The 26406-nt window shown below is 49.3% G+C and overlaps 2 protein-coding genes across 18 annotated transcripts in view; both read right to left on the bottom strand.

The window, feature by feature from the left end:
* Positions 1-17509, bottom strand: part of Phldb1 (pleckstrin homology like domain family B member 1) — a 47236-nt gene extending 29727 nt beyond the window's left edge. For 5 of the 17 annotated variants that reach the window (XM_076846334.2, XM_076846332.2, XM_076846330.2 and 2 more), the window contains exons 1-5: positions 15275-15763; positions 11845-11925; positions 11043-11166; positions 9980-10150; positions 1634-1759 (exon numbers count right to left, since the gene is read on the bottom strand). In XM_076846334.2, coding sequence (XP_076702449.2) covers positions 1634-1759; positions 9980-10150; positions 11043-11166; positions 11845-11925; positions 15275-15319 — 547 coding nt within the window. In that variant the 5' untranslated portion in view covers positions 15320-15763. Of the gene's footprint in view, positions 1-1633; positions 1760-4972; positions 5129-9979; positions 10151-11042; positions 11167-11844; positions 11926-15274; positions 15766-17428 lie in introns of those variants that run through there. The other 12 variants (XM_076846339.2, XM_076846331.2, XM_076846325.2 and 9 more) reach the window with 7 other exon arrangements.
* Positions 17510-22343: 4834 nt separating this feature from the next.
* Arcn1 (archain 1 coat protein complex I subunit delta) overlaps positions 22344-26406 on the bottom strand; it is a 29704-nt gene continuing 25641 nt past the window's right edge. The window contains exons 9-10 of the mRNA XM_076846346.2: positions 25941-26145; positions 22344-24193 (exon numbers count right to left, since the gene is read on the bottom strand). Coding sequence (XP_076702461.1) covers positions 24104-24193; positions 25941-26145 — 295 coding nt within the window. The 3' untranslated portion in view covers positions 22344-24103. The remainder of the gene's footprint in view (positions 24194-25940; positions 26146-26406) is intronic.

The following is a 26406-nucleotide window of genomic DNA, read 5'->3' on the forward strand; positions in this document are numbered from 1 at the left end:
CTCAGGCTCTGGCCTTGGGCTTTGGAAGCTACATATGCACAAGAGCAAGGACACCACCCCACATCTTCCTAGCACAGATCTGAAGAAGCCAGGATATCTGGGTTCTTCACCAGGTGCTGGCACCAGCCAGCTCTGCCACTGTTGTGCTCTGTATCCTTAGCCAAGTTACTTGCCCTCAGTGTCTCCGTTTGTAAAGGAAGAAGATGGGCAGGACCCTCCTGGCTCTAACATTTTATGACATAGGACAAAGTTAGCAAAATGCCAGGATACATCTAAGCCTAGTTTTTGCCAACTTGCCCCTGGACTAGACTCCTTCCTGCCTTGGTTTTCTCATCGTCCTTACATCTCTCTTCAGGAAGGGTAAGGGGGCATTCTGCAAAGGAGATGGGACCTACTGTGGAGTGGGCCAGAAGTTCCAGGGCCTCCTACTCTAATAGGACATCATTTCCTCCCAACACAGCAGCCAGAGATCCAGGGAAAAAAACAAAGCCTCAGGGCTGGGCAAGGGTTGTGCGCTGGAGCCCTCTGTCCAATCAGAAGCAGGGGAGGGATTCAGTGCTAATGGCTGGTTCCTGGAAGCCCCGCTGGCCAGCCACGAGGTGCAGCTCAATGCCTCCAATTATCCCATTAAGCCACGCCAGCAAGAGCCTGCCTTTGCCTGGCCCCTTGTCAACCAACCAGGGGACTGTAGTCCCTGGAACCATTGCCTCAAACAGCTCTGAGAAGTGGCATAACAAGACTGGGGTGGAGGCAGGGTAAAATTAACCAGGGAGTGGACTAGGAATCTAGGCTTCTGTGCTCCCAGGGGACTAGAAGAGACTGGGGTTGAGAAAGAGGAGAATGGAGCATGGGTCCAAAATTCTGGGACTGTGTGCAACACAGTCAGATGGGGTTGTCATGGATAGTGTTGATCCCAATGACCACTCAACTTTCTTCAAGTTCCCAGACTATACATTTAGGTCGCTGATAACTACTCCACCAGATGTCCCAGACACATGTGTCCATCTGCCCCATAGCTACATTGGCACCTATAGCCCTGCAGCCATTGAATGCCACTGCAAAGTCTAGAGGGGCAGACTCACTGCCCCCCACCCCTAGGCAGCTGGCTGAGGAGGCCTGTGTTGGTTCCTAGAACAATCACCGATTCTCCTCTGGGGATCAATAATTCACACACAAACTGCAGCTGCTCCTCTGAGTCATCCTCGAGCATGGCAAGGCCTGAGGGTTGGGTAGGGCCCAAGAACATGGTCACCAGCAGGTGGGCCCCACCAGGGCTTACTGGGGGTTCAACCTAGTGCTCAGGTCATTCTTGAGGGTGAGGTTCCTGGTGGTATCACAAGAAGGCAGGGTCCCAGACACTGAGTGGCCTCTTCTAGGTCAGTAGGATAAAGACAGGCAGACCCCTCTATCCCTCAAGGTACATCAATTCCCAATTTCAGCCAAGCAGCACTGCCTCGGCTCTCTCCCAGTAGCCCCTCTGCCTGGCCTTCTCCAGCAGACTATGGTAGGTGGCAGCGAGACCAGACCCTGTATATTGTCCTACCCTAACACTGTAAGAATGGTCAAAGTGGGCGAGAAGAGGTCAAAGGGGTACCACCAACCTAGCATCTCCCTGCCCAGGCTAGACACCTACCAGAGTCAGGGTTGTAGGGGGGCCCAGGAGCCCGGCCCCCTGCTGGAATCATGCTCTTCATCCACTTGGCTTCAGCAGGGTGGTTAAAGCGGAGGAAGGTGGACTGACCCAGGCACAACATGCAGCCTGCAGAGAAAGCAAATGCTTGCAAGGGACAAGCAGGGCCAAAGCCATCCCAACCCGCAGCACTAGTAGGTTCACCCCCAGCTCCAAAAAGCAGTTCCCACCTATACTTACAGTGTCCCCACAATGCACACCTGACCCTGCCTGTCCCTGAGCTGGGCCCATGTGGGGCTCCACAGCACAGAGTAGAGTAGAAAGAACACTCGCAGGCAAGTCCCCAAACTACATCCTCCTAATTCCTCTTCTCACTACCACCTGTGAGATCTTTCAGTGAAGTTACTTCACCTCCAACTCTGGTTCTCTCCCCAGAAAAATGGGACCATACCACTGAGCTTACGGGGCTAAAAAGACCATGTGTGAAAAATACCATCAGTGGAGAAAGTTCCTCAGAGAACATGAACACCACATCCTCCTACCCCCAACCTAGATTCATGATACATCCAATCATCTTCTGAATAGAACGGTTAGTCTGTTTTTTACTGTTTTTCCAGTGCTAGGGATTGAACCCAGGGTGCCTTACCACTAAGCTACATCCACATCCCCACATCTCCTGCAGTTTGGTTTTCTTTCTTTTTTCTTTTTTTTTTTTTTTTTGCAGTGCTGGGTATTGAACCCAGGCCTTCATGCATGCTAGGCAAGAACTCGATCCCTGAGCCACATCCCCAGCCCTCCAGCCCTTTTTATTTTCAATTTTAAGAAAGAGTCTCACTAAATTGCCCAGCCTGGCCTTGATCCCTCTGCCTCAGCCTCCCAAATCACTGGGATTACAGGTATGCATCACCATGCCCAGCTAGAAGGGTTAATTTAAAAGGCAGCAACTACCAGAGTCACAAAAACTCTGAGATAGTGGACAAGGGAAAAGCCATGGTTTGGTCAGAGTCCTTCTTGCTGTGTGGCCTCAGGAGAACTGCCATGCTCTCTGAGAATCTAAGGAGTAATCACCACCCTGTTTCTTCTTTCTTTCTTTCTTTTTCTTTTTCTTTTTCTTTTCTTTTTTTTTTTTTTTCAGCACTGGGATTAAACCCAGGGACGCTTTACACTGAGTCACATCCTCAGCCCCTTTTTTATTTTTTATTTTGAGACAGGGTCTCACTAAGTTGCTTAGGGCCTTACTAAGTTGCTGAGGCTAGTCGTGAACTTGTGATCCTCCTTCCTCAGCCTCCTGAGTCACTGGGATTACAGAAGTGCCCCACTGTGCCTGGCCACCCTGTTTCTTTCTTTCTTTCTTTCTTCTTTTTTTTTTTTTTTTTTGTTTTTTTTAACCCTGTTTCTTTTTGACATGGCATCCTCTGGCTATTCCTCTAGTCTCACCTGGAATCTAGTCAGACCCAGACCACTGGGCTCAGTAAAGCCCATTCCCAGGTGGTAGACACAAGCCTAGTCCTGCCCAGGAAGTGTGAGTGCATAGAAGGGGGAGGTTATTATGTGGGAGCCAGAAAATGTAGCCAGGGGCTCAGGTGTGTGCACAGTGGCAGGTGTCCCCTCAGGCACCTAAGCCTGACTGGCAGAATCCCACCTCCTTGCCATACCAGGTGCTAAAGGACTCCTACAGAAGATGCTATGCTAGGAGAGGCCAGAGCCCCTGCTCTCTACCACCTACCATTCCATTTGTCCACACCCCTGGTCTCAGCCTCCTGTCTACCCAATCCAATGCCACTTGGCACCCCAAACTTCATGCCAGTCTGAGCTAAGACTGGCAGGGAAGTCTACATTCCTGGACGCTGAGACAGTGCAGCTCAGGGAAGCAGCAAGGGCAAAGGGCATCCCAGGCCACGTGGGTACTTTGGCAGGCCCCCTTCTGAGAAGCTCAGGAGTTCATTCTTAAGACCCCTGGCATTGCCATGGGGCAGAGGACTAGCAGGACAAGAAGCCCATATCAGACAAAGCCGCTCACTCCCTTGGCACACCCAAAGGCCCGCCCAGGGTGATGGGTGGTTAGGAAAGGGGATCGCCTTCTCTGCCAAGTCACCAATCAGAGAAGCTGATCCCAGAGTAATCATAACTGAAATAAATGCCAGTCAACCACACCGTCCACCTAATTACAACCACAGCTGTTTCAGGAACGGCCCTGCCTGGCCCCTCTCCTTCCTTTCAGCCATTTAACAAACTAATTAATGATGAGTTTGCAGGGTCTAGACAGACCCACTCAACTCGACGTTGATGGAGGGAAGGAGATAGAGGTTAGGAAGAGCCTGAACACACAGTCCAAACTGGGAAGGAGGGGGTTTCTGGGTGGATCCCATCCCAGCAGTGCCAGGCCCACCCAAGAAGGCTATGGGTATCTATGAACCCTCTTACCCTGGCCAGTATAGGAGTGGAGGCACCTGCCCCTCCCCCTACCCCACAGGGGGGTGTGGCCTCGCTCCCTCTGGGCTATAAATAGTGATGCCAGGCAGCAGAGCTAGAGCTGTATTAATAGAGCGGGCAGGAGGGCAGCAGGACTGAGAGCAGCCCAGCTCCTGCCCAAATTAACTTTCTATTTGCACTCAGGGGCCTCAGGCATAGCCCCAACTCTGGCACCTACCGCCCCCAGGGGAAGATGTGGCCTCTCTGTCCACTCCTGCTCCACACCCACAAGGCTAGCCCTGTCTGGAAGCCCAGGAACCCAACCAAAGTCATGGTCCCTGACCCCCATGCACAGAGCACCTAAGGTCCAGCTGCTGCAGGTGGGTAGAGAATCTGCACATCTGGAGGGAAAACACTGGGCAAAGGAGAGGGTGGATCCTGCCTCCAAGAGATGCACAGGGGAAACACCACACACAGACACACTCATAGGAACACACACAGAATCATAGGCAGCCATGCTCACTCGCACACACAGAGCGACACTCACTGCCCTGCTGGTCACACATAGAATGGACTGGCCAAAGGGAGGGTGGACGAAGGGAGAATAAGAACAAGAGCCTTGGTTTTTCCCATCAGAGACCCCTCTCGGCCACAACAAGGCTCCCCTCATCCTAACCGTGATCCCTCGACCCCTTGGGAGGCGGATCCCAGGAGGGGACTGCCCAGCCCGAGGAGAGATGAGGTCTGCACAGCTGAGAAGTGGCCCCAAGCCCAGAACCCCACTCAGAAATGTTCAGGGACTCACAACCTTGGAATCTCACAGCCTCAAGCTCCCAAACAGAGGTCGAGCACCCCATCCCCCTCCTTGCACCCACCCTCCCAGGACGCCCCAGCGGCCAGGGGCTGTGGCTGACCGGGCTGAGCACTCACCGCTGGACCCGGACCTCCGGACGGTGGGCCCCGGCCAGCGCGGGTCCTGCCGGTCCCCGGCCCGCCCGGGGCCTTTGAGGGGGCGGGCCGACCTCCCGCGCCGCCGGCTCCAGGCTCCGAGCGAGCAGCCAGGCAGCGAGCAGCCGCCAATGCCCAGGGAGGGGCGGGCCGGCCACCAGCGGCGGGGGGAAGGGAGCCAGGGAGGGAGGGACAAAGGCGAGGAGGAGGGGAAGAGGAAGTGATGGAGGAGACGAGCGTGGAGTTGGATGGAGAGGCGGGGCGGGGCGGGAGGATGCAGACAGGCAGAAAGCTGGGGATCCCGCGCCAGGGACAGGAGGAAAAGTGGGGCGGAGAGGGAGGAGAGGTTCGGGGGAAGTGACTCCTGAAGGAAAAGTGGTGGTAAATATAGAGGCCAGAGGTTGAAGAGCCAGGAAGCTGGAGTGAGGTCAAGTGCAGGTTTCGCCCAGGACTCTCTGGGGTAAGTCTGTGTCGGAGGTCTGGGGTTCAGGCCAGTGTCACCTTGGGCCAGTCACACCCTCTGGCTTTGGATGACTTATCCAGAGAATGAGGAGGATGCCCTTAGTGACCATAGAGGACATTCCGTGGTTCTACTGAGGAAGAGTAGAAGAGTGGGGGCCCAGTGGGTTCCAGGTAGGTCACTAGGTTCAGCTCTGGACCTCAGTCTCTACTGTGACAAGGTCACCCAACTGGGGACTCAGGTCAAGCAGTGCTCTGTGCAATACAGGCAGCACAGTCCAGATCCTGTCTCCATCCTAAATATCTACTCTCCAGTCCCTACTCCCCAGATCTCACCCCCATTGACCCAGGCTGGACCAAAGCATTGCCCCTTCCAAACCAGCCCACTTCCTGGGGCTCCCAAGTGCTCTCTCCCCCAATAAGATACCTTTTCTATCTGGAAAACAGGGCCATCTGTCTCTGGTGCCTCCAGGGACAGGCTGAAGACTCTGAGCCAGGCTGGTACCTACCACCCAACTGGAGCCCCAGAGAGTTGCTCTTGTCCCAAGGAACTGACCCTGGACACTAGAATCTTAGGGGACACACCACATTCACCCTGGGACACGATACATGTTAGGCAGCTCACACATCCCCACACCAACTCTCAAAGACATACCAACACTGTTCAGTCACACTGACACCACATCAGCTGGGCACAGGGTCTCACAAACACTTCATTCTACATAGACCACTCTTATGTCTCACACACTTTTACTCTCATGCACACATTCTCCCAGGCCCCACTCCCTGTGTTAGTTTCACTCTTACTAGGGAACAGCTATCCTTTTGCTCAGACCCTGGAGAGACTCTTAAATAAAGTTGATCTCCAGTGGTGCTTGCCTGTGATCCTACCTACTCAGGAAGCTGAGCAGGAGGATCTCAAGTTTAAGGCCAGTCTGGGCAACATAGTGAGACCCCCATTTCAAAACAAAATAAATAAATATAGCCAGTTGTGGTGGCGTATACCTGTAACCCCAGCAACTCAGGAGGCTGAGGCAGGAGGATCACAAGTTAAAGGCAGCCTCAGCTTAGAGAGATCCTGTCTCAAAATAAATAAATATACACACACACATACATACATACATACATACATACATACCACTGTAGCTCACTGGTAAAGTGCCCCTGGGTTCAATTCTTAGTATATACAAAAGTGTGTGTATGGGCTGGGGCTGTAGCTCAGGGGCAGAGCACTTGCCTAACATGTGTGAGGCACTGGGTTCAATCCTCAACGCCACATAAAAATAAACAAATAAAATAAAAGCATTCTGTCCATCTACAACTACAAAAAAAATTTTTAAATAATAAAGTGTGTGTATATACACACATACACACATACCAGCCTCCTTAGAGAAATAATGAGGGAAATTTTCCACCCTTGCTGAATAGCCGATCACCACATGCAGTCACTGCCATGCTACACACACACACACACACACACACACACACACACTCACACGCATATGAAACTTATTCCCCTTCTGAGGGAAAAAGGAAAAACCATATAGGGTCAAATGCAAACTGAGGGGAGGTTTTAGAAAACAAAACCTCCTCAAGGAAGAGTGATTCATAGATCTGGAAACTGTGATGGCCAGCTGGACAGACCCAGGCAGGCAGCGATGCCCGCCAGTGAAAACCAGGGCAGGAGACAGGCGCAAGGAAGTGGGAAAGCTCCAAGGCGTCGCTTGTGCTTTCCTTCCTTTGAGCCGTATTAGTCAAGATCTTCATCAATCTCCTATCAGAAAGCTTGGAGTCTTCCCTCTCAATCTACAGAAGGAATAGTTGATAACTGGGTGGGAGAAGAAGAGGCCCAATCCCCTGGACCCCAGAGAGCACACTCCTCTGCTGGCCCCACACAAGCCCCTACCCACCAATGTGGGGTTTTGAAAGTAAAGGACACTCAGCGGCAAAGGCTGGCAGTGTGCATCAGGAGCAGAAGGGGACCTCCTGTCTAGACAGCCAGCGCCCTGAGCTGTGTGGCTTTCTGGACCCTCCCCTTCCTAGTCCGCTCCCTGATCTTTCATGTGGTCTGGCTCTGTGATCCCAGGGTGGGGCAGCCTAGACCCAGATTGAGATTCTGCCTTATTTCCTTGGTCCTATTCCCAGCTCCACCTCTTGCTCTGTAGAGGAGAGGGCAGCTTGGGATGTGCCAAGATGCTCCTGTACTGGGAGGAATCAAGGTCCCCCTGGGTCCCTCACTTCATATTTCCATGTTCATAGCTCTAGGATAAAGGTTGGCACCCGATCTCTGCCCGCCTCCCCCGTCCCCTGGCCCAAGCAAACTCCTGCTGGAAGAGCCTGTCACTGCCATCTCTGCCTGTCATGAAGTGTGTCTCTCCAAGTTGCCCATGGCTGGGCACAGTGCCCAGAATGATGTTTATAAGGCCTGGCCCAGCCAGAGCAGACTCCTTGTTATTCCCAAGACCCCCTCTGTTTTTTAAAGAGGAGGGTCCACTCTATAAGGCCATATAAGAGAAATAAGACAGGGAAAATCCCCCCTCCCCACCACCCAGTGCTAAGGATGGAATCCAGGGCTTCACACATGCTGAGCAAAGGCTCCACCACTGAGCCACAAAACCCAGCCCTAAATAGTCCTCACAAGCATCTGCCCACCCGAAGGCATATGGCCAGTGAGTTCTCATATAAACACTGAAGTACACTCATGGGCATTTTGGTACCATCAGTCCTGGATTCACCCCCACACCCACTTGAACACACTGATCCATAAACACAAGGAAAGACACAAACAAATGCAGAACTACACAAGCCTAGAGTCACAAACATATCCGGAGATACATAAACACACTCCTGTTACACAGACACACAGATAACACATGCACCCCGAGCCACCCAGTTCCCAAGGAAACGCACTCCCAAGAATGTCCGGAGTGGGGCCAGGCAAGGCTGGGCTTGGTGCCTTGCTCCAGAGATGAGACAAGGAAACCCTTAGCTCCTGGAGCCCAGGGAGGGGGAGGGCTTCGGAGAAGAACACCCATTCCTTTGTGCTTCCGCCTACCCTTCCACAGGCTGCCAAGCTTCTGAGACAGGCGAGCCCAGACAAGAAGGCTACTGGGGGGTGGGGGGTAAAGGGAGTTTAGGGTCAAAAGAGAGTGGGAGGGTACATACTTGGCAGGGTGGGCTTCTGGCTGAGGAAGGGGGGTCACTGGGGCCACAGGAAATGCTTAAAAATTCCATCATGGCCTCAGGCCCGCCCTCTTCTCAGGGAACTGAAGATGCTCTGGGAAGATCCAACAGAGGCATAGGGAGCACTGCTCACAACTACCCTGCTCACAGCACAAGGGGCAAAGGTGTTCTTAATCATGGAAGCAATGGGATTGGGGGCTGGGGAGTAAGGGCTGGGCCACCTTTGAACTTTGCCCTGCTTCTCCTTATTTCTCTGCTGTCTCACCTGCACGCACCCAAATCCTGGAGCAGATGCTCCCTCTGAGTCTGAACGGGACCATCAGGAACCAGATGGCATCATGACCAAAGCCCCATTTCCTGGGTTTCTCTTTCTCAACTAGAGTCAGAAACCCTGAAGCCCTAGAGAAGGCAAGGAGTTGCCCTACTGCTGATGGGGACCTGTCTCTCTGCGGTCTATTTCCCTACCCTGTGCTCACCTCAGGGGCAGGAGGAAGGAGTGGGGCATGGTCATTCCTAGGCCAATTTTGAAGAAAATGGCACTTTAAGGCCCCAGGCATGTGAATAGAAGGAGCTTGGGAGACAATGGAATGAGTGGGATTTCCCCTGACAAAGGGCTTCCGACCAGTGAGAGTCCCTCTGTGCAGAGCCAGGCGTAGTCCAAAGCTCTGGTCTTCATTATAACCTCACCTCTGGCCCTGCCCACATCTGCTTTTCTTATTCCTCTGATGGAACAACTCACTGTATGAAATGATGCTCAGAACTTAGTTTCCAGAGGAACTTCCACACCTGGCCTGTCAAAGTGCCACCTGGCCAGCCCTTTACCAGCCTAATAACCATCGCAATTAGGGGTCCTTACACAACAGGGTCTCCCTTGCATAAGAGAATGGCTGGTGCTTTGGGAAACAGAGCGGTGACCATATTCATGACAGTCTTGTAGCAGGAACAGACACGTCCTCAGATTGTGCCATCAGACTCGGCGGCTAACTTGCCCCATTTCCACAGGGGTTTCATCTTCCTCAACGGCTTCTCTAAATTCCCTCTTGGCATCGAGGAACAGCACCATCGATCCCCTTAAGACTGCTGTTCCACTTGCTCTCTCCCAACAACCATTAACAGCCACACACACTCACTCCCAGGCCCTCTGACAGCAGGAATTAGAGTCTCTTCTCTCTGCATGGTGTGGGGAGGCAAGGTAAGGATACCCAGAAATGAAAAGCAGGTTGAAGACAAGTCTGGCTGCTGGAGGGGTTTTGTAAGTCCAGAGGCACCTGACTATGACCATTCAGGCAGTTACCATGGTAACCACCACGTTAGGTTTCCCCTACACCCAGCATGCACAAACCTTACCCTGAGTGAGCCGGGTAGGCTGCCGGATGGGGAGCCCATCAATAGTGCAGGCATTGCCACAAGGATAGAGGGTGAGGGTACCCCGCAGGTTCTCGATGTAGCAGTGCTCTGGAGCCAAGCCTGGACCCTGAAGTGAGATGTCTCTGGCTTCGGAGCCAATCACTGTTCTCCCTGAAGACAGGAGGCAAACTAAATTAAGGGACTGTCCAGGCAGAGGAGGCAGAGAGACCAAGAAGGGTCACTGTGGGAATCCATTTCACCTGCTGCTTGAGGGAGAATTTCTGCCCACCACAGCTCACCCCTCCTGGGCCCCTGAGTCTGGTTGAGACTGTAAGTGACAAAAGCTCTTCTCAAACAGAAAACTCTGCCTTGGAATGGGAAGGCACAAAGGGCACAGGAGCCAGACTGAGAGAGTAGAAAAGGAGGATACCACCTTTAGTTTCTCTACCCACCCACTAAGTTCCTTTTTCTTTTCCCCCTTCTGGCTGTTCCCAGCTTTTCTTCTAAATCTTGCTCTCCCCTTTTCCTTCTGCCACCTGCAACCCGTCTCTTCCCTTCCTTCCTCTCACCCAGTGCAGTCTCTCCCCCAGCCCCTCCTTGGCAGAGTCCCTGGGACTGGTATTTGGAGAATGTGGGGAATGTAGTATCACCCAGGCAACAGGTGCAGCCAGGAGAGAAGAGGGGAGGGCAGAAGCTGAGAATTATAGGGAGCCACCCGCCAGGGCCTCCTCTTGGGAGCAGGAGCCCCCTCTTCCATCTCGTCATTCTCCACTGGTCCTACCTCTCACGCAGGCATCATCCCACCTGGAGTGGGACCCCTTTTTCCCTGGGACATACTGGTTGCTAAGAGCAATGTGCTCTCCTTCTTGTTTCTAAACTGATCTTTAATCCTAGAATGGAGCCAGATTATCTACCAAAGAAGGCAAGCAGTCTGGGGAAGCATTGCTGAGACAAGGCCAGCATTGCTGGCAGAGGCAGAAGCCCCCCCAACATATGCAAGGGAATGACCTCCAGAACAGAATGCCTGTAATGATGAGGGTGGGGAGTCCCTGTCCACGCTTACCTTCCTCCAGTGGCAGAAGGGTGATGGCTGTGCTGAGCCGCCCGCTGCCCAAGCTCACCAGATGCGGTTTGTCCGTTTGCACTTTCAGCCCTTTGCCTGTCTCGATCAGGTCCAAGGGTCCTTTCTGCAGGTAGTGGGGGTAGGAGATGAGCATCATTATAGACATTGGGCCAGCACCTTACCACCCTAGTCCCAGTCGCACCAGCATTCTCTCCAGCCCTTGTCCCTCTCTCTCCAAAGGGCTCTGAGGTGCTGAAAGGCTTAGCACAAAATCTTACACAAAGCATTATTCCACTAAATTGTAATTAGATCTGAATCTAGGCCACTAACTCGCCCCACTGGATTTATCGCAAGTCTTGGCTCAACTGCCCCTTTTGTCTATTAAAACAGAAACAAGGAGAGAAGGGTGGGGGCAGAGCACTAGGTAAGGAGGAGGGGGCACTCTAGAGGAGGGCCAGCCCAGCTCCTTTCAGTTTTATCCCTGGCTATCCACCTGGCTGCTGCTTGCCCCTACTAAACTAAGCTACAAGGAAGGGCGGAGGCATCGATCCAGGATCCAGCCCAGTGATACAGTCCAGGGACAACGTGTAAACCGCTTCTGACTTTCAAAGGGGAGTTTCTAGGTGAACCAATTAACCTGATTCAGATAAAGACTCAGCTGTTAATAGGCTTGGTAACTGGGGAAGGACAGAGAGGAACAGAACTGCTGCTCTCATCCTTAGGCTAGGGTCACAGATGGGTAGAACAGCTGAACACATTCCCATCAATAACCCTCTTACGCCATGGTCCCGAACCCACTCACCTGCACCACAACCTGGGTCTTGCATCCAGGGCCTACCTGGCTCCTATTGAGAGCATCCATGGTCCTAGGACTCCAGAGTTCCTGGGAACACAGGATAAAGGTGAGATGGGGAGCTCAGGGTAGAAGAGGGAAAGAAACAGGCAGGTAGCAGCAGCTACCCCCTCCTTACCAGCCACAACACAGCCACCACACCTTACCAGTCCTGGCCCTTGCCAGGGTAAACACAAATAGCCTAATAGGGCCTGGCCTGTATTTCTGTGCTTTCTTGCTCTATGCTACCTAGAACTCAAATCTTAGCAGCTGAAGACCCCCAGCCATCTGGAGCCTTAAGTAGGTTGGGGGAAATCCCACTAATGGGTGGGTGGAAGAGCAAAATCCAGGGAAGCCCCTCCAGGGACACCAGGAGACAAAGAGTCTCCAGGTGGGTAACTTAACTGAAAAGGGTTCCATCCCCCATCCTTTCCTTTTCTTCCTCTGACTCTTTTCCAGGGGTCTCAATAGGATGTTTTTTCTTTCTTCCTTCCTTTTGGGAGGGGTACCAGGGATTGAACCCAGGGGACTTTACTACTAGGCTCTATTCCCAGCCCTTTTTATATTTTTTTAGTTGTAAGTGGACACAATACCTTTTTTTTTTTTTTTTTTTTTTTTTTAATGTGGTGCTGAAGATTGAACCCAGTGCCTCATGCATGCTAGGCAAGCTCTCTACCACTGAGCAAGTCCAGCCACCCTTTTTATTTTTTGAGACAGAGTCTTGCTAAACTGCCCAGGCTAGCCTTGAAACTTGTGATCCTCCTGCCTCAGTGTGCCCTCTTAAGTTGCTGAGATTATAGGCATGAGCCATTGCCCCAGCTAGCAGGATGTTTTCTTAAAAGAGACACAGGAAAAACACAGCTATTCTTGCCATCTCTGTTTATCTCAACTCTTACGCCTTCTCTTCCCCAGAAAGCAACCTCACCTCAACCTAATCAGCTAAGTCTCAATGGTGACTATTACTGAGAATGTAGGACTATTGTGTTCTTGCCTAGCTTGGTGCTGTAGGAAGCTTAGATTCCAGAACCAGAACTTGAATCCCCACCCACCTACCACCACCACCCATCCCTCTTTCCCTGGTTTATGATTCTAGTACCTGAGAAATGTGAGGAAAAACTTCTCTGTGTTAGTCTACATGTCCATCATCTGGCCAAAGTGTCAAAGTGAGAAACATTCATTGGCTGCTGAAATATTGCCCAGGAAAGCTAAGAGCTTAGGGAGGTAGATAAGGAAAGCAGGGTGTCCTTATGCTGTTTCTTGCTGCCATCTACCAGGTGACTTACAGAGGAAGTAGGGGCAGGAGCCAGCATTCCAGGGAGTGTCTGACCCTGGCAAAGGGTCCCAAGGGCTTCAGTCATGGAGCTACTAAATTTATCCTCCCAGGTTCCACCCTTCCGGGCCAGGACTACATCATCTCCGTCACCATTTCCAACCAAGCTGGCGGAAGAGAGGCCGGAATAGTGCCTGGGGCCCACCCCAAGCCTGCCTGGGAAGAGGGAAGGCAAAGGCCATTAACACACCAAGCCCCAAGCTGGCTTGGCACCTGCCCAGGCATCCTGGCCACAGGGAAGTTTCCAGGGACAGATTGCTGTCCTGCTTCCTTAGACTTGGGAAAATCCCTCAGCATTTTCTGAGGGAGTAGAGACAAGAGAGTGGATTGGGAATGGGGAGTTTATGTAAAAGAATGGGTAAGAAAAATTTAAAAGTACACAATGGTGAAGAAAAGGCATCATCCTTCAGTGAAGAGTTTTATTTTTATTTTTATGTGGTACTAAAGATTGAACCTAGGGGCATTCTATCTCTGAGCTACACTGCCAGCCCATTTTATTTTTTAATTTGAGAGAGGGTCTCATTAAATTGATGAGGTTGGCCTTGAATTTGTAATCCTTCTGCCTCAGCCTTCTGAGTGGCTGGGATTATAGTCATGTGCCACCACGCTCAGCTGGAAAAAATTTTAAACTGGGATACAATAGCCTTAAATTCTCTGCTGACTTTATTATTTATTAGCTATAAAATCTTGGACAAGTTATTTAACTTCTCTGATTGTCAAGTCAATCTTCTATAAAACTATAATAATAATAATTTTAAAAGATTGGATTAGTGTTTGCCTGAGGCTAAAGGTAGAATAGAGAATGAATAAATGGGCACAAAGATTTTGAGAGGGTTAATAGAAATGTTTTAAAATTAAATTGTGATGATGGTTGCACAGCTCTGTAAATATACAAAAAAAATCATTGCACACTTAAATTGGGTGGATTTTATGGTATATAAATCACACATAAATTAAACTGTTAGTTTAAAAAAAAGATTGGAGATTCAGTATTTTACTAAATGAAACTCTACAAAGTGCAAAGCACTATAAAAATGCCAGCTCTTATTATGAGTTGTGTGACCTTGAGCAAGGCACTTCACCTTTCTGGGCCTCAGTTTCTTCATCTGCCATCCTGGAGTGTTTGTCACTCTGAAGCCTTTCCTGTGATCATTTATTTACACCAAAGAAATTCAAGTGGAGATAAAGAATTATGTTGATGGGGAATAAGAGCGATTAGATGAGAGGCGAGAATGGAATAAGGAGGTGAAAGGAGAAGGAGAGATAAGGAGAGAGTTGTAGGAAGAAGATAAGAGAATATGTAGAGACTGGGAGGTGCAAGGCTGTGGCTCCAGCTCAGAAACCTAACCCAAGTCAAGTGTAAGACATCCAAACCAACCTGCCCCAGCACCAGAGCTGCATTGACACAGGGGTCTCGCAGCGCCAGGGAGAGCGGCCACCTAGGGGCGTCCCTTCCCAGCCGGGGCGGCGAAGCAGCTCTGCGCCCGGGCGCCCCCCACTGGCTGGCCCGCTTCCGACCCACCCGGCTGCTACCCACCACCCTCGGCTGTAATTACTCACCCGCCCCGGCCTCTGCTGCCTTTCTGGGAAACCCTGCCCCGCCCCGCCGCCAAAAAAAGGCCTCTGCGGCGTGAGTCCCACTCTGGGGCAAGGAAGCCGGCTCCCACACCCTCAAATGCCTCCTCCGGAGCAAAGTGTGGACGCCTAACTGGCCAGATTTGGAGAGCTACAGGGAAGGTCCCCGACTGCGTGGAGGAGGTCACCCCGGACTGGCCCCTTTGGCCTCCTCGCCCAGCGGGAACGCGCGAGCAGCTGGGCAACACGGGACACCGGTCCCAGACTTGTCTGCCGAGTGGGACGCTCAAAGACTCCCCTCGGGACCTCGGCACCCGAATGAGTGAAGTGAGGGCCAAGCAGCTCTGGCACTGGCAAGCACTGAAGGAGGCCTCCTAGGGCTCCCAGTGACGCCCGAGATGCGAGCTCTACAGCCAGCCGCCGAGGGAAAGGCCTGGCCCCCGTGGGTCCACTGCTTGCGACCCCCAAGCCTTTGCGGGTCACTTCGGCGCTCACCTTGGTCCCGGGAGGCCAGCCGAGGCCTCGCCCCCAGTGTCGCATGGCTGTGGCCGTTGGCCTGCTGCGCCGAGCTGGGGTCCTCTCGGCCCGCTGCGGCTTTCGCCTTCCCGGCACACATCCGCCCTCGGGAAGGGCCACAGTCAGAGGAAGGAGTCAGGACGGGAAGGAAACTGAGGCTAGGAGCCCAGAGGGCGGGACGCCCGAGCGGGGCGGGGGTGTCCCAAGGCCCCCAGAAAGGAGGAAACTTAAATAAGGGCGTCTGCGAAGGGACTGGGAGGGGAAAGTGACACGCGGGGGGTTGGAGGGGGACGTTTAAGAGTGAGCCTGGGGATAAGAAAAAAATGAAATCAGAGGAGAAGATTAAGTGCAGAAGATGGCGGGGGAGAAACTGAGGATAGACGATGGGGAAAACTGGGAAGGTCCCAGGAGGTAGAGGGGCAGTGGAGGGGGTGACCGTAGAGCGGTAGGTAGGCGAGGTGGAGGAAAAGAGGGAGATTAGGGGCAGACCAGCGGCCCCACAAGTGGGGGAGAGGAGATGCAGCCAAATGACAGAGGAGACAGCCCCAGTAAGAGATGTGAGTGTAGTTTGGGGGTGTGATTTTTAGTTGGGGGATGCGGGAAAGGTTCATCTCGTTCACCTCTCTGAAACGGGCAGGTCGCTTGGGATTTCCGTACGCTAGAGGCCCCTGTCACCCTCTTGGTTGCCCTTCCCCAGGCCGCCGGGTGGGACAAGGCCGCGCAGTGTTGGGCTGACTGCAGCAGCTGCCCCGCCCGCCCTGACTTCGGGACAAGAGGCCTTTCTTTGGTTGGGCAGGGAGAAGGAACCGCTTGTTTGCGCGGCGGGGAAAAGGAATGGCCCCTACACACAGCAGCTTGCAGCTGGGCAGCTGCAGAAAGGGGACTGGCATGTGTGAGGGACTGCATGTGTGAGTGAGGCTGCCTGTGTGGGTGGGGACTAGGTGTGTAAGCGGGGCAGCGTGTGAATGGGGCTGAGTGAGCACGACTCCTATACGTGAGTCGTGCAGTGTGAAACGTGTGGTGGGGTCTAGGCGTGTTGGGGTTTCTGCGTGTGTCCCAATGGCGAACGTAGCACAGAGGCTGTGTGTATGTAACGCGTGGGAGTGGAGGGTGGGGAGCTATGCGTGTGTGCTGTGAGGATGCCCGACGTGAGAGCTTGCGCTTGTGTGACAGCTGTGGATGAACCCGCCGTCGGATGAGTCAGCCCTCGGGAGCCTCCGGGACCGCTGAGCTAACGGGCCCAGAATGCAGCCCCGCCCCGGCGCCCGGGGTCCCCCGCCGGGCGGTGCGGTAGCGAGCCAAGTCCCCGCTAACGCGCCCACCTCCGCGGAAGCGTCTGGGCTGCCTCGGCAACCCTGCGCCCGGCGGCCCCACCCAGTCAGTCGTCCGCCTGCACTTCCCCATCCCGGGGGAGCCCGTTGACTTGGCTCAGCCTCGGCTCGGGGAAACTCCGCTAGGCATTCGAATCCAGACCGCGAAGGCGTGGCGAAAACCTGCGACTTACTCTTTCAAGGTACCCCATGTGGCCTCCGGGACCCCAAAAGACATGGGGTCTTGAAGAGTGCCTGGGAAACCTCAAACGCGCTTCCCATCTCCTGGACAGCCCCGAGGATCCCTCCTGGACTCCCGTTCCTCCGAGCAGGACTCCTTATCCCTTCGAAATCTATCAAGGCGGCTGACCCAGGGACAAGAGCGGATACGCCACTGGGGATCCCCCTTCCTGTGTTCCTGCTTTTGGCGGAGAGGTTGGTGTGGGCTTTGGAGACAAGGGCACGCACGCACACAAGCCACCGCAAATGTCCGTCTAGCCGTGGTGGTGCCTAAAGGAGAGTTTGGATCCGCAAGTCTCAGAGTCCTTTCCGGGGCGAGTCCACAAGGGCCCCCTCTGGTGGCAACGTTGGTAGCGGCTTGGAAGGGCAAAATCAAGCTGCTCACGGGAAAGCAGCGAAGCTGACTCCTACAAAGCCCTTTTCATCTCCACGCACTCACCTGAGATGTCCCCTCCTTCCCTACGGGTTTCTTCCGAGCTCCCTACTCTAGAGCTGATCTCGCCAGTACCTGGGGATTTTCCCTTATGCGGTCCCAGCCGTGCAGTGAACCTGCCGTGAGAGTAGTGAGAGGAGGTGCGCTTACCTCGAGGGGTGAGGGGGACACCGGTCCCTTGGCCCGGCTCCGCCGCGGCGGCCTCAAACTGGGGAGAACACTGTTACTTTTTCCTTGGGAGTCCTCTGAGTAGGAGGAGAATGAGCCTGTCCCGCCCCCCACCCCCGCGAGTCCCCGCCCCCACCCCCGTCCTGTCAGCCTGGCCAGCCAGAGAAGACGCCCTTGTGGGGCTGGAGCCCAAGGTCCCCCACCCACCCTTTCCCACAGCAGCACCTCCCCCCGCCTGCACAGCGCCCGCTTTGTTCATCTGTACAGCTGGCTCTCCACCGCCACTGCCACCACCACCACCACCACCACCACCGCCACAGCACACGCGCACACAGCCTTTCCTTCCGCCCTCCCCTCTGGACTCTCCTAGACCACCCTGGACCCCTGTTTTGAGAGGGTGTTTTTGACAGCTTGCGCTCCCTCTTCTTTCCTATTCTCTTCTCTCTCATCTTACATGCCTAAATCCTCCACTGGTTCCCACTGAACCTCCTAGTCGGCGCAGCCCCAACATACTCTCAATTCAACATTTCCTCCAGAACATCTACTGGGGACACCTAGGTCTTCCCTCCTTACCGCCTCTCCTCACTCCATTCCAAGGCCCGCCACGAAAAGCCACAAATGAGGTTGAGAACCCTGCATATGAGGCTTCACAGTTTCCTAAGAATAGGTAAAGAAGGCATGTTAAAGTGCCACGCAATCTGAAAAGCAGAGGAAAGCCAAGTGGAGTTACTACCACCAGCTCCCCATTAGCTCCACCCCACCACAGATCTACTGGATTAAGGTTGGGCAATGGGGAGGCAGGCTAGAGACACACACAAGCCTATAGTAGGTTGAGTCTTTGAAGAATGAGGGTTAATAAGAGAAAAAAAGAGGAGCACTAAACACTTAAGAGCAGCCTAGAAACTGAGCCTAGTCAGTCATTCTCTGTCTCAACCCCCACCTAGAAATTGAACACTGACAGTGGATCCTTAACTTGCAAAGCCAACTCTTGCCTCAGGAGACTGGCTGGGAGGCCCTAGGGAGCTGAACTTAGCTAGAGTGGATCTCTTTAACCTGAATGCTATAGAGGGACCCCAGAGACTCTTCCTGGCTGAAGGAAGGAGCAGGAAACCCCAAGTCTGGCCTAAATTCCAGCTGAGTGGATTAAAAAAAATTGTCTTTGAGATGGAAAAGCCTTGTTCTGATCTGGTGGTTTTAGTTTCTGCCCTCTCTCTCTAACCCAGAAACAGCAGGAGTCTGAACAGCAGGAATCCCTGGTCACTCATTGACAGGGCTAGCATTAGCAGGGGACCCTTCATCACCAGAGACTGACTCCAGCCAAGCAGTGGACAAGACGGGGGAGGGGGAGGGTGCTTTTTCTTGCTACCTGTTCTAAGCAGTGGAGATGGGACAATCAGTTTCCAGCACACACTGTGGGTACCAGGAAACCTCAGGAATTGGGAGGCAAGCCTCGTTCTTCCTCTGTTCATAAGTTTGAGGTTCATGAAAGGACTTTAACTCTGGCCAGCCTTCATGAAGCAGATCACAACAGTAATTTTCAAGCTATTCTGGTGTGTTTAAAAAAGAAAAAGAAACAAAATTGTTGTATCCCATATACCAACACCCAGCATTTGTGGAGGGGCTCAGATTGGGGTATCTCAGAATTTATTTCCAACCCTAGCTCCTCTTTACTGTCTCAGTAAAGAAGAATTTCAAGGAATAATTGAGCTGATCATAGAGGCAGCTGCTGCTGAGGCAGGGGGTTGAAACAGCACCTAACTGTCTTCACTGTCCTCCCAATCCAGGGACCAGCTGACCCCTTGATGAAGGCTCTGTGCAATGTTTCCCCCCTCTCCTGCTGTATTGGGTCTCTATGTTCCCACAGTAAGAGCACTCAGGGGACTGAAGACCTACCGCCCCCATCCCTCCACCCTCTTCCCACTCCACATCTGGAGCCCATCAAATAACTCAGTGCTCTCTCACAGTTACGCAAGAGGTCGAGCAGCTGGGAGCTCAGGAAAGGGGGAGGAAGAGAGGAGAAGAAAGCAGAAAACAGCTTTCCAGGCATGCTTCAGACTTTCCGAAATGGAAGCAGGGGGAGAGGGCAAAGACTGGGTGTGGAAGGAAGAGTGATTTTTTTCAAGGCCTCTGCACTTGGCTATGAATGTCAGGAGTGGATTCCACACTCCTCCTGCCTTTGCTTTGGCATATTTCTCACTTGTCCCTCTTCTCAAACTGCACTCCCTCTACTCCCAAAAGAGGTGATTGTTGCTCACACAACCAGCAATCCCTGTAGATACACACCCTCTCCCAGAAAGCTATCCCTTTCTGACTTCTTTGGATTCTGTACTCAGGCATCATTAGTGTTAGGTGTGGTAACAGCAAAGATGCCAAACAACTCCTCGCTGCATTCAACTTGGGAAAATGTTCAAACTTTGTTTCAGTGGCTGCAAAGCAGCAGAAGCTCTTTTCTCAGTTTGTCCTAGAAAAATTACACAAACCTAATAGATCCAAACTGAGTGGGAAATTTGGGCAGGACAGATGACTGGTTCTGTGTCTGGGGCTTAGGATCTTCCTGCGGGCTGTAAAGAACAAGCATTGAAGGCTTGGGGTACACATAGTGGTAGAAAGCCTGTTGCATTAGCTCTAGAGCCTGCCTTCAATTTCCATCATCACACTCATTTGGACAAAAGAATGGGAAACAAGACCTGTTTCCATTTCTCTTTGCCTTGGATTTGTAATGCCTTTCTTTCAAATAACTCCTGTCCTGGTTTGGTAACCAACCTATGTTTCCAGAATTGGATTAAACCACTTAGGGGTTGTTAGCAGGGCAAAAACCTTCTTTTTTGATGAAAAATGGGAGAAAGTGCCTGGTAGTTTGGCTTCTTTTGTTTGTGAGAGGGAAAACAGCTTGGAATGGGAAAGTTAGTCTAATTTCCCTAAAGGCCTGCCTTGTATTTATCACTAACTCCCCAGGGTAAGACAGAAGACATTTATAGAGATGGGGTCTGCCCTTGGGTAACGGGAATGCACAGCAACCAACCTACTTGTAGGTATAATAGGAATTTCAAAGCTCTAGAGTTGTAAATATACTTGCCAAAAGGTAAGAAGAGGGAATGGACATGTATGTGTATGTTGTGTTTCTATAAATGTGCATAGGATAGAGGAGTCATTGAGTTTTTGCCTCCCTGCCCCCAGTACTAGGGATTGAACCCAGGGCTTCACACATGCTAGGCAAGTGTTCTACCACTGAGCTACATCCCTAGCCTTCAGTTTCATTTGATTTCCCCTGAAGCCTACCTGACAAGAAGCCATACTCTCGGGCTGGGACTGTAGCTTAGTAGCTGAGCACTTGCCTAGCATGCGTGAGGCACTGGGTTCTATCCTCAACCCACATTAAAAAAAAAAAAAAAAGCAAATAAAGGGATTCTGTCCATCTACTACTACAAAAAAAAAAAAAAAAAATTAACAAAAACATACTCTCATTTAGACCCATGTTATCACTAGTTGTAGTTAACATTGGTCTAGCTTAGAAAAAGATTTCATAACCAGGTAATCACTGCTTCCAGTTGGATTTTTTTTTTTTGAAGATGAGGACTGTTTCTCTCCTATCTCCTTAAAATAAACCCTGCCAGAGTTGAACTTAACAAAAGGCTATTCTACATCCACCCTGGAAATCTCTCGGATCCTACCAAGTATGAACAATTTTAAAATCAATTTAAAGGCAAAAATTTCAATCATCAGAGATGGCACAGATTGAGTTTTGAGATTTGTTGCTACCAAGAGTGATTTTTTTAAACATGGAACTCCTGTCCAGAGAGGTATGTTCCCAATCTTCTCTACATGGGATTAATCAATTCAGAGCATGAACCACAAGCCTCCTACATTAAACAGAATGCTTGACTAGCTCTATTTTGCTAGACTCCCTCACAAGAGGCCAACAAAAAAATCCATGTGATATCATAGAGGAATTGGCAACCCTAATTATGACACTTGTGGCATTATTTTGGTATTCTTCACTAGATTAAGGTTACAATCGCAGCAAGGCAAGCCATATTTTAGCATCATTAAATCAGATACTATTTCATTAAGAAAAAAATTCATAATCTTGGCCTTTACCATTACAATGCTTTCATTTTAGACATTATTCAGAGTTCTCTATCTGCTTTCCTAACAATTTGTTTACATTCAATATTTTTCCCAAGTTGAATAAAAGAGGAATAAAAAAGTAAGACACCTTCTCTGAGGGAATTAACAATTCCCAAGGCATTCATTGCCTCTTCTTGGTTCACCAAAAAAAAAAAAAAAAAAAAAATTAATAACTAGTAATATAGGAATCCGCCCAGGACATCATGCATGCTAGCCAAGTACTCTACCATTGAGCTACATTCCCAGCCTTTTTCTATTTTGAGACACAGTCTTGCTAAGTTTCCCAGGTTGACCTAGAACTTGTGATCCTCCTTCCTTAGCCTCAAGTAGTTAGGATTATAGGGGTGTCCCACTATGGCCAGCTCCTGATTCACATCTTACCGCTGCCTAACAGGGAGAATAATATGCTGCATAACATTATTCTTTGAAGATGATACTTCATTTTTCTGATTGTACAATTGCCCCTAATACAATTAAGACTTCAAATTAAGACTCGCTGAACCCACAGCCTCCTCCCCAAAGCCATAAATAGTAACAAATTCAAAAACTATGTTGTTAGGAACATATGTGTGCATGTACATGCTCAAATGTAGAAAATACATGAGGCACAATACCTGTAAAATGGAGGAAAAGGCAATGAATACTCTTGCTTAGAGATTATTTTCTCTTAAAAAAAAATGTATCATCAATCTTTAATCTTAGATCCTATTACAGCATCCTGAGTCAGCAAGCAGACACCTAAGTGTAAGTCAAGAGCCTACTAAACATCTCATTTTATAATACTCTTTATTTGATTAAAGAATTTACTTTCTTTGTGTACACTGGAATGTTATATTCCCTATGTATTTTACAGGGTTACAAAATGTCTTTCATTTTAAATATTACCCCAAAAGTAATTTCAGAAAAAAAATTTGTGAAATTAAACTTGACTTTTTAAAAATCATATAGACAAGCAACTCTCAAACAAAAAAATGGATTAATAAGATTTCTTGCCTACTTAACTACATGACAGACTTCTTGTCCCAGTCCCTTTCCTCAGAAAAACCTCATGTGGAAACCAAGCTAGAGATAAGGATTCTTCCCTGATGCAGTTAGGGGAAAGGGAAAGGCCAGAATTTCTTTGGCAAGCAATTCCAGCCATGGCCATTTGTGATTGTTTTGCTTCAAGTACAGTACACTCTTTGCAGGGACGGCCGGATGTTCAGAGGGAGCAGTGGTCTCCAAACAGCTCAAAGAGCAGGAGGTCATCTATGGGCCTGCAGCTACTCAACCCTCACCCCACCAAGTGCAATACTAGGTTAAAGACCAAAGCTAGGCTGGCTGATGTTGTTCTCCATTGAAAAAATAATGGATGAAATGGAGCTGAGAAACAATCATTACATGATGACACTCAAAATATTTAGGGGGAGGAAAAAGATTTCAAGAGACAGGCTGGTGGAAAATGGTGGGTCGGCTGCAAGGAAATACACAAGAATAATCCCTCCACAACCAATATAATCAACTGCCTCTTGAAACACTACAACTTCAGTGTTAGAGATGGAATTTCTCTGATAGTTCAGGGCTAAACAGACTGGCAAAGACTCACTGAACCCACAGCCTCCAAAATCATAACCTCTTTTCTGCTAGAAAGGAGAGGACTGATGAAAGAGTGATCAGGAAGAGGGAGGTGGTGAAGTTGAGGAATGTGAATGGACCAAAGACTGTTTTGGCTCAAGTACCCAAAATGTAGAGAAATGGAAGCTTGGGTTGCATTAGCAGCAGACATGATTACATGTAGATGTGAAATTCCTTACTGAACACAACTATTCTTCTCCTAGTCATCCTGGAGAGGGGACTGCACCATCTGAAAGCTACTTCTCAGCTATATTTAATATTGACACAAGTAGGAAAGACAGGCCTTAAAAGGAAAACAACTTGGCAAATGGTAGAGGGATAGATAGACAGAAAACAACCTTTTCCTTTAACTTCTAGACTCCATATCCCTTAATTAGTTCACCTGTATTGTCCCAAAATCAGTGGGTTAGATAACCTTTGTTCCAGGAGTGCCATATATAATGCCTATGTACAGATGATCCCCGTGCTTGATTGGCTGTACAGAAAGAAAAACTAATGGTAAAGGAAAGGAGTATGAAAGATTAAAATCTTCTACAGAGAAAACTTTCTAAAAACAAATGAAATATGAAATATAACTATATTTAGGGATTAAAAGAAAGGAGCAACTTAGGTGAAGGCAGAGTAGGTGTTTACAGGGGGCATTCTCTGGAGAGCTTGTTTTCCTGCTGGCCAGTAAAATCTGCCAAAGAAATCAGCAGCCTTTCCCTTTATGTCTGTGTCATGTCTTCGTCAAAGAATGTCTCCATGACACTGAAACACTGGGGGTGAGTTGAGGGTCCTTGAGCGCAGAGAACGTGCACTGTATCAGAAAAAAGGGTCTCCAATGGCTTGTAAATTTGGAAAAATTCTTCAGCCACTTTTGGCTTCTTCTTTATAAATTTGAAAATTTTCCTTTCTTGTTCTTTCTTCTTGGTATTACAGGATTTCATACTTATCCACTAGGAAAGTGGTCTCTGTGGAAAACCTGACAGGGCTGTTTCCATCTACCTGGGTCACTTTGGTAACCTAGGAAAATAAACAAAGAATATTGTAAAGCAAAAGGAGGATGATTCTAGTCTCCAAGATGCTAACTAAATCCTCATTACAGAACAGATCAAGTACCCTAAACTTAGTATTAAAAGTAGCTTAGAGATACTAAAAACTCTTCAAATCATAACTCAGTTCACTGCCTAATGCTTACCCATCAACATACCCATGACTCATCTGCTCTCCAGAGAAAGAGAAAGGGTAATTCGTCATGAGATGTACAGCAGAATTAATAATATTAAGTAAAAGCTCCAGAATGAGCGACCACAGCCCAGCTCTACCCTACAGAACCTATGCAACTCATCAATATTCTATCAAAATGATCAATTAACATGTTAACCCAAAATGCAACATTTTAACTCTTTAATATTATTCATTTCATCTGTTCAAAAAAATCTCTTGTGTTCAATGTTCTATTAAGGTATTCCACAATACTGATTTTCTAAGGCATGGCTGGTTTCTTTCAATGAGATTCTTTTTCTAATAAAAGGATCAAATAGGAAAACCCATTTTGGGTTTTAACCCAATACTGATGGGGTTATGCCACTAACTGAGAGTGAGTACTGCTCTTCAGAATCTACAGAGGAAGCTGTAACTTCCCAAGAACTTCCCAGATAAACAGAAGCCATGTGGGAAAATAAGGTAGTTGCAGAATAACAAAGAAGTCAAACAGACAAGAAGACTCTATAAACTGGGTCCTATTAATGCAAATTGAAACACTAGAGGTGAATTTAAAATGCTAAGGGAACAGTTTACACATTTCCATTGTTTGGTCTACCTAAAAGACAAAGTTTGCAACAGAAATGATTCATGATTGTTTGCAGTAATTTAGGGAGCCATGCCATAAATAATCTGAAAATTGGCATGTATAAATATGACATAATGCTCACTGTTCTATATAATATACACTAACAAAAATCCAGAGCTTTGGATGTGGCTCAGTGGTGGAAGACTTGCCTAGCATATGTGAAGTCCTGGATTCAATCCCTAACACTGGGGGAAAAAAAAATCCCCAAATCATTTCCATTTGTTAGAACCACTTTTTTTTCCTTTGGTGATGGTGGTGGTGCTAATGACAGGGCTTCCGGCATATTAGGCAAATGCTCCACCAGGAAGCCATAGCCCCACTCTTAAAATTTTCTTTTTCTATGGACTGGGGTTATGGCTCAGTGGTAGAGCGCTTGAACATGTGAGGCACTAGGTTTGATCCTCAGCACCACATAAAACCAAATAAATAAATATATAAAAGAAATACTTAAAAAAAAAAAAACTTTCTTCTTGTTTTTTAGATTGACACAATATTCTTATTTCTATGTCTATGTGGTGCTGAGGATTGAACCCAGTGCCTCATGCATGCGAGACAAGTGCTCTATCACTGAGCTAAAATCCCAGCCCTTTCTTTCATTTCTTGGGTAGAACTGAGAACAAGACATTATAAAATCATGCACTGAGTATTTGGACAAATGGATTTTAAAACGGACACAACTAAGTGTATAATCTACAAGTACTTTTATGCACATTCCATGTTCAATTTTTTTTTTGTCTGACCTACATAGAAAATCTTAGGTGACACAGGTGAGAAATTTGACCATAATCAATTGGTCAGAAATGGAATCTGCGGGGGACATTAGCTTTTATGATTTTTGCTCTAACATGAAACCATGCTGCCCAAAAGCCATCTATCCCACTTTTCTTCTCATACATGCACTCTATTAAAATGGAGTACCTGTATATTACAGTAATTTTTTTTGGAGATGAAAGAAACTTGAACCGGGAAGAAGTCATTGGGCTGCCCAGCAATGCTAAACTCCAGGCTGCCACTCTTATTTTTGGCATCAATCACTGGCAGGCACCACTCCAAGGTATTTCGGCGACTGTCATGTCGATATTCCCCATCGATCTCACCAATAACTGGTGCACCAACACCGGATCTGTCATGAGAAATATCTGGTCAAGTTAGGTGTCCAGAGATTGAAGAACTGCAAGGAAAACCAACCCCAAATTTGATTACGCTTCTCAAATTCAGCTTCAAGTTTTCTAGAACTGCAATATTTATGTAGTCCTGGAAAAATTAGACTCCCTAATAATACCTTCAATGGTCAAAGTCCCAGCACCCTGGCTAAGGATCTTACTCAATTCTCTGTAGATATGGGTATTTACAATGATAGATACTTGGCAGATAGACCTGGGAG

The sequence above is a fragment of the Callospermophilus lateralis genome, chromosome 2, assembly GCF_048772815.1.
Source record: "Callospermophilus lateralis isolate mCalLat2 chromosome 2, mCalLat2.hap1, whole genome shotgun sequence".
In the NCBI taxonomy this organism is placed as follows: Eukaryota; Metazoa; Chordata; class Mammalia; order Rodentia; family Sciuridae; genus Callospermophilus; species Callospermophilus lateralis.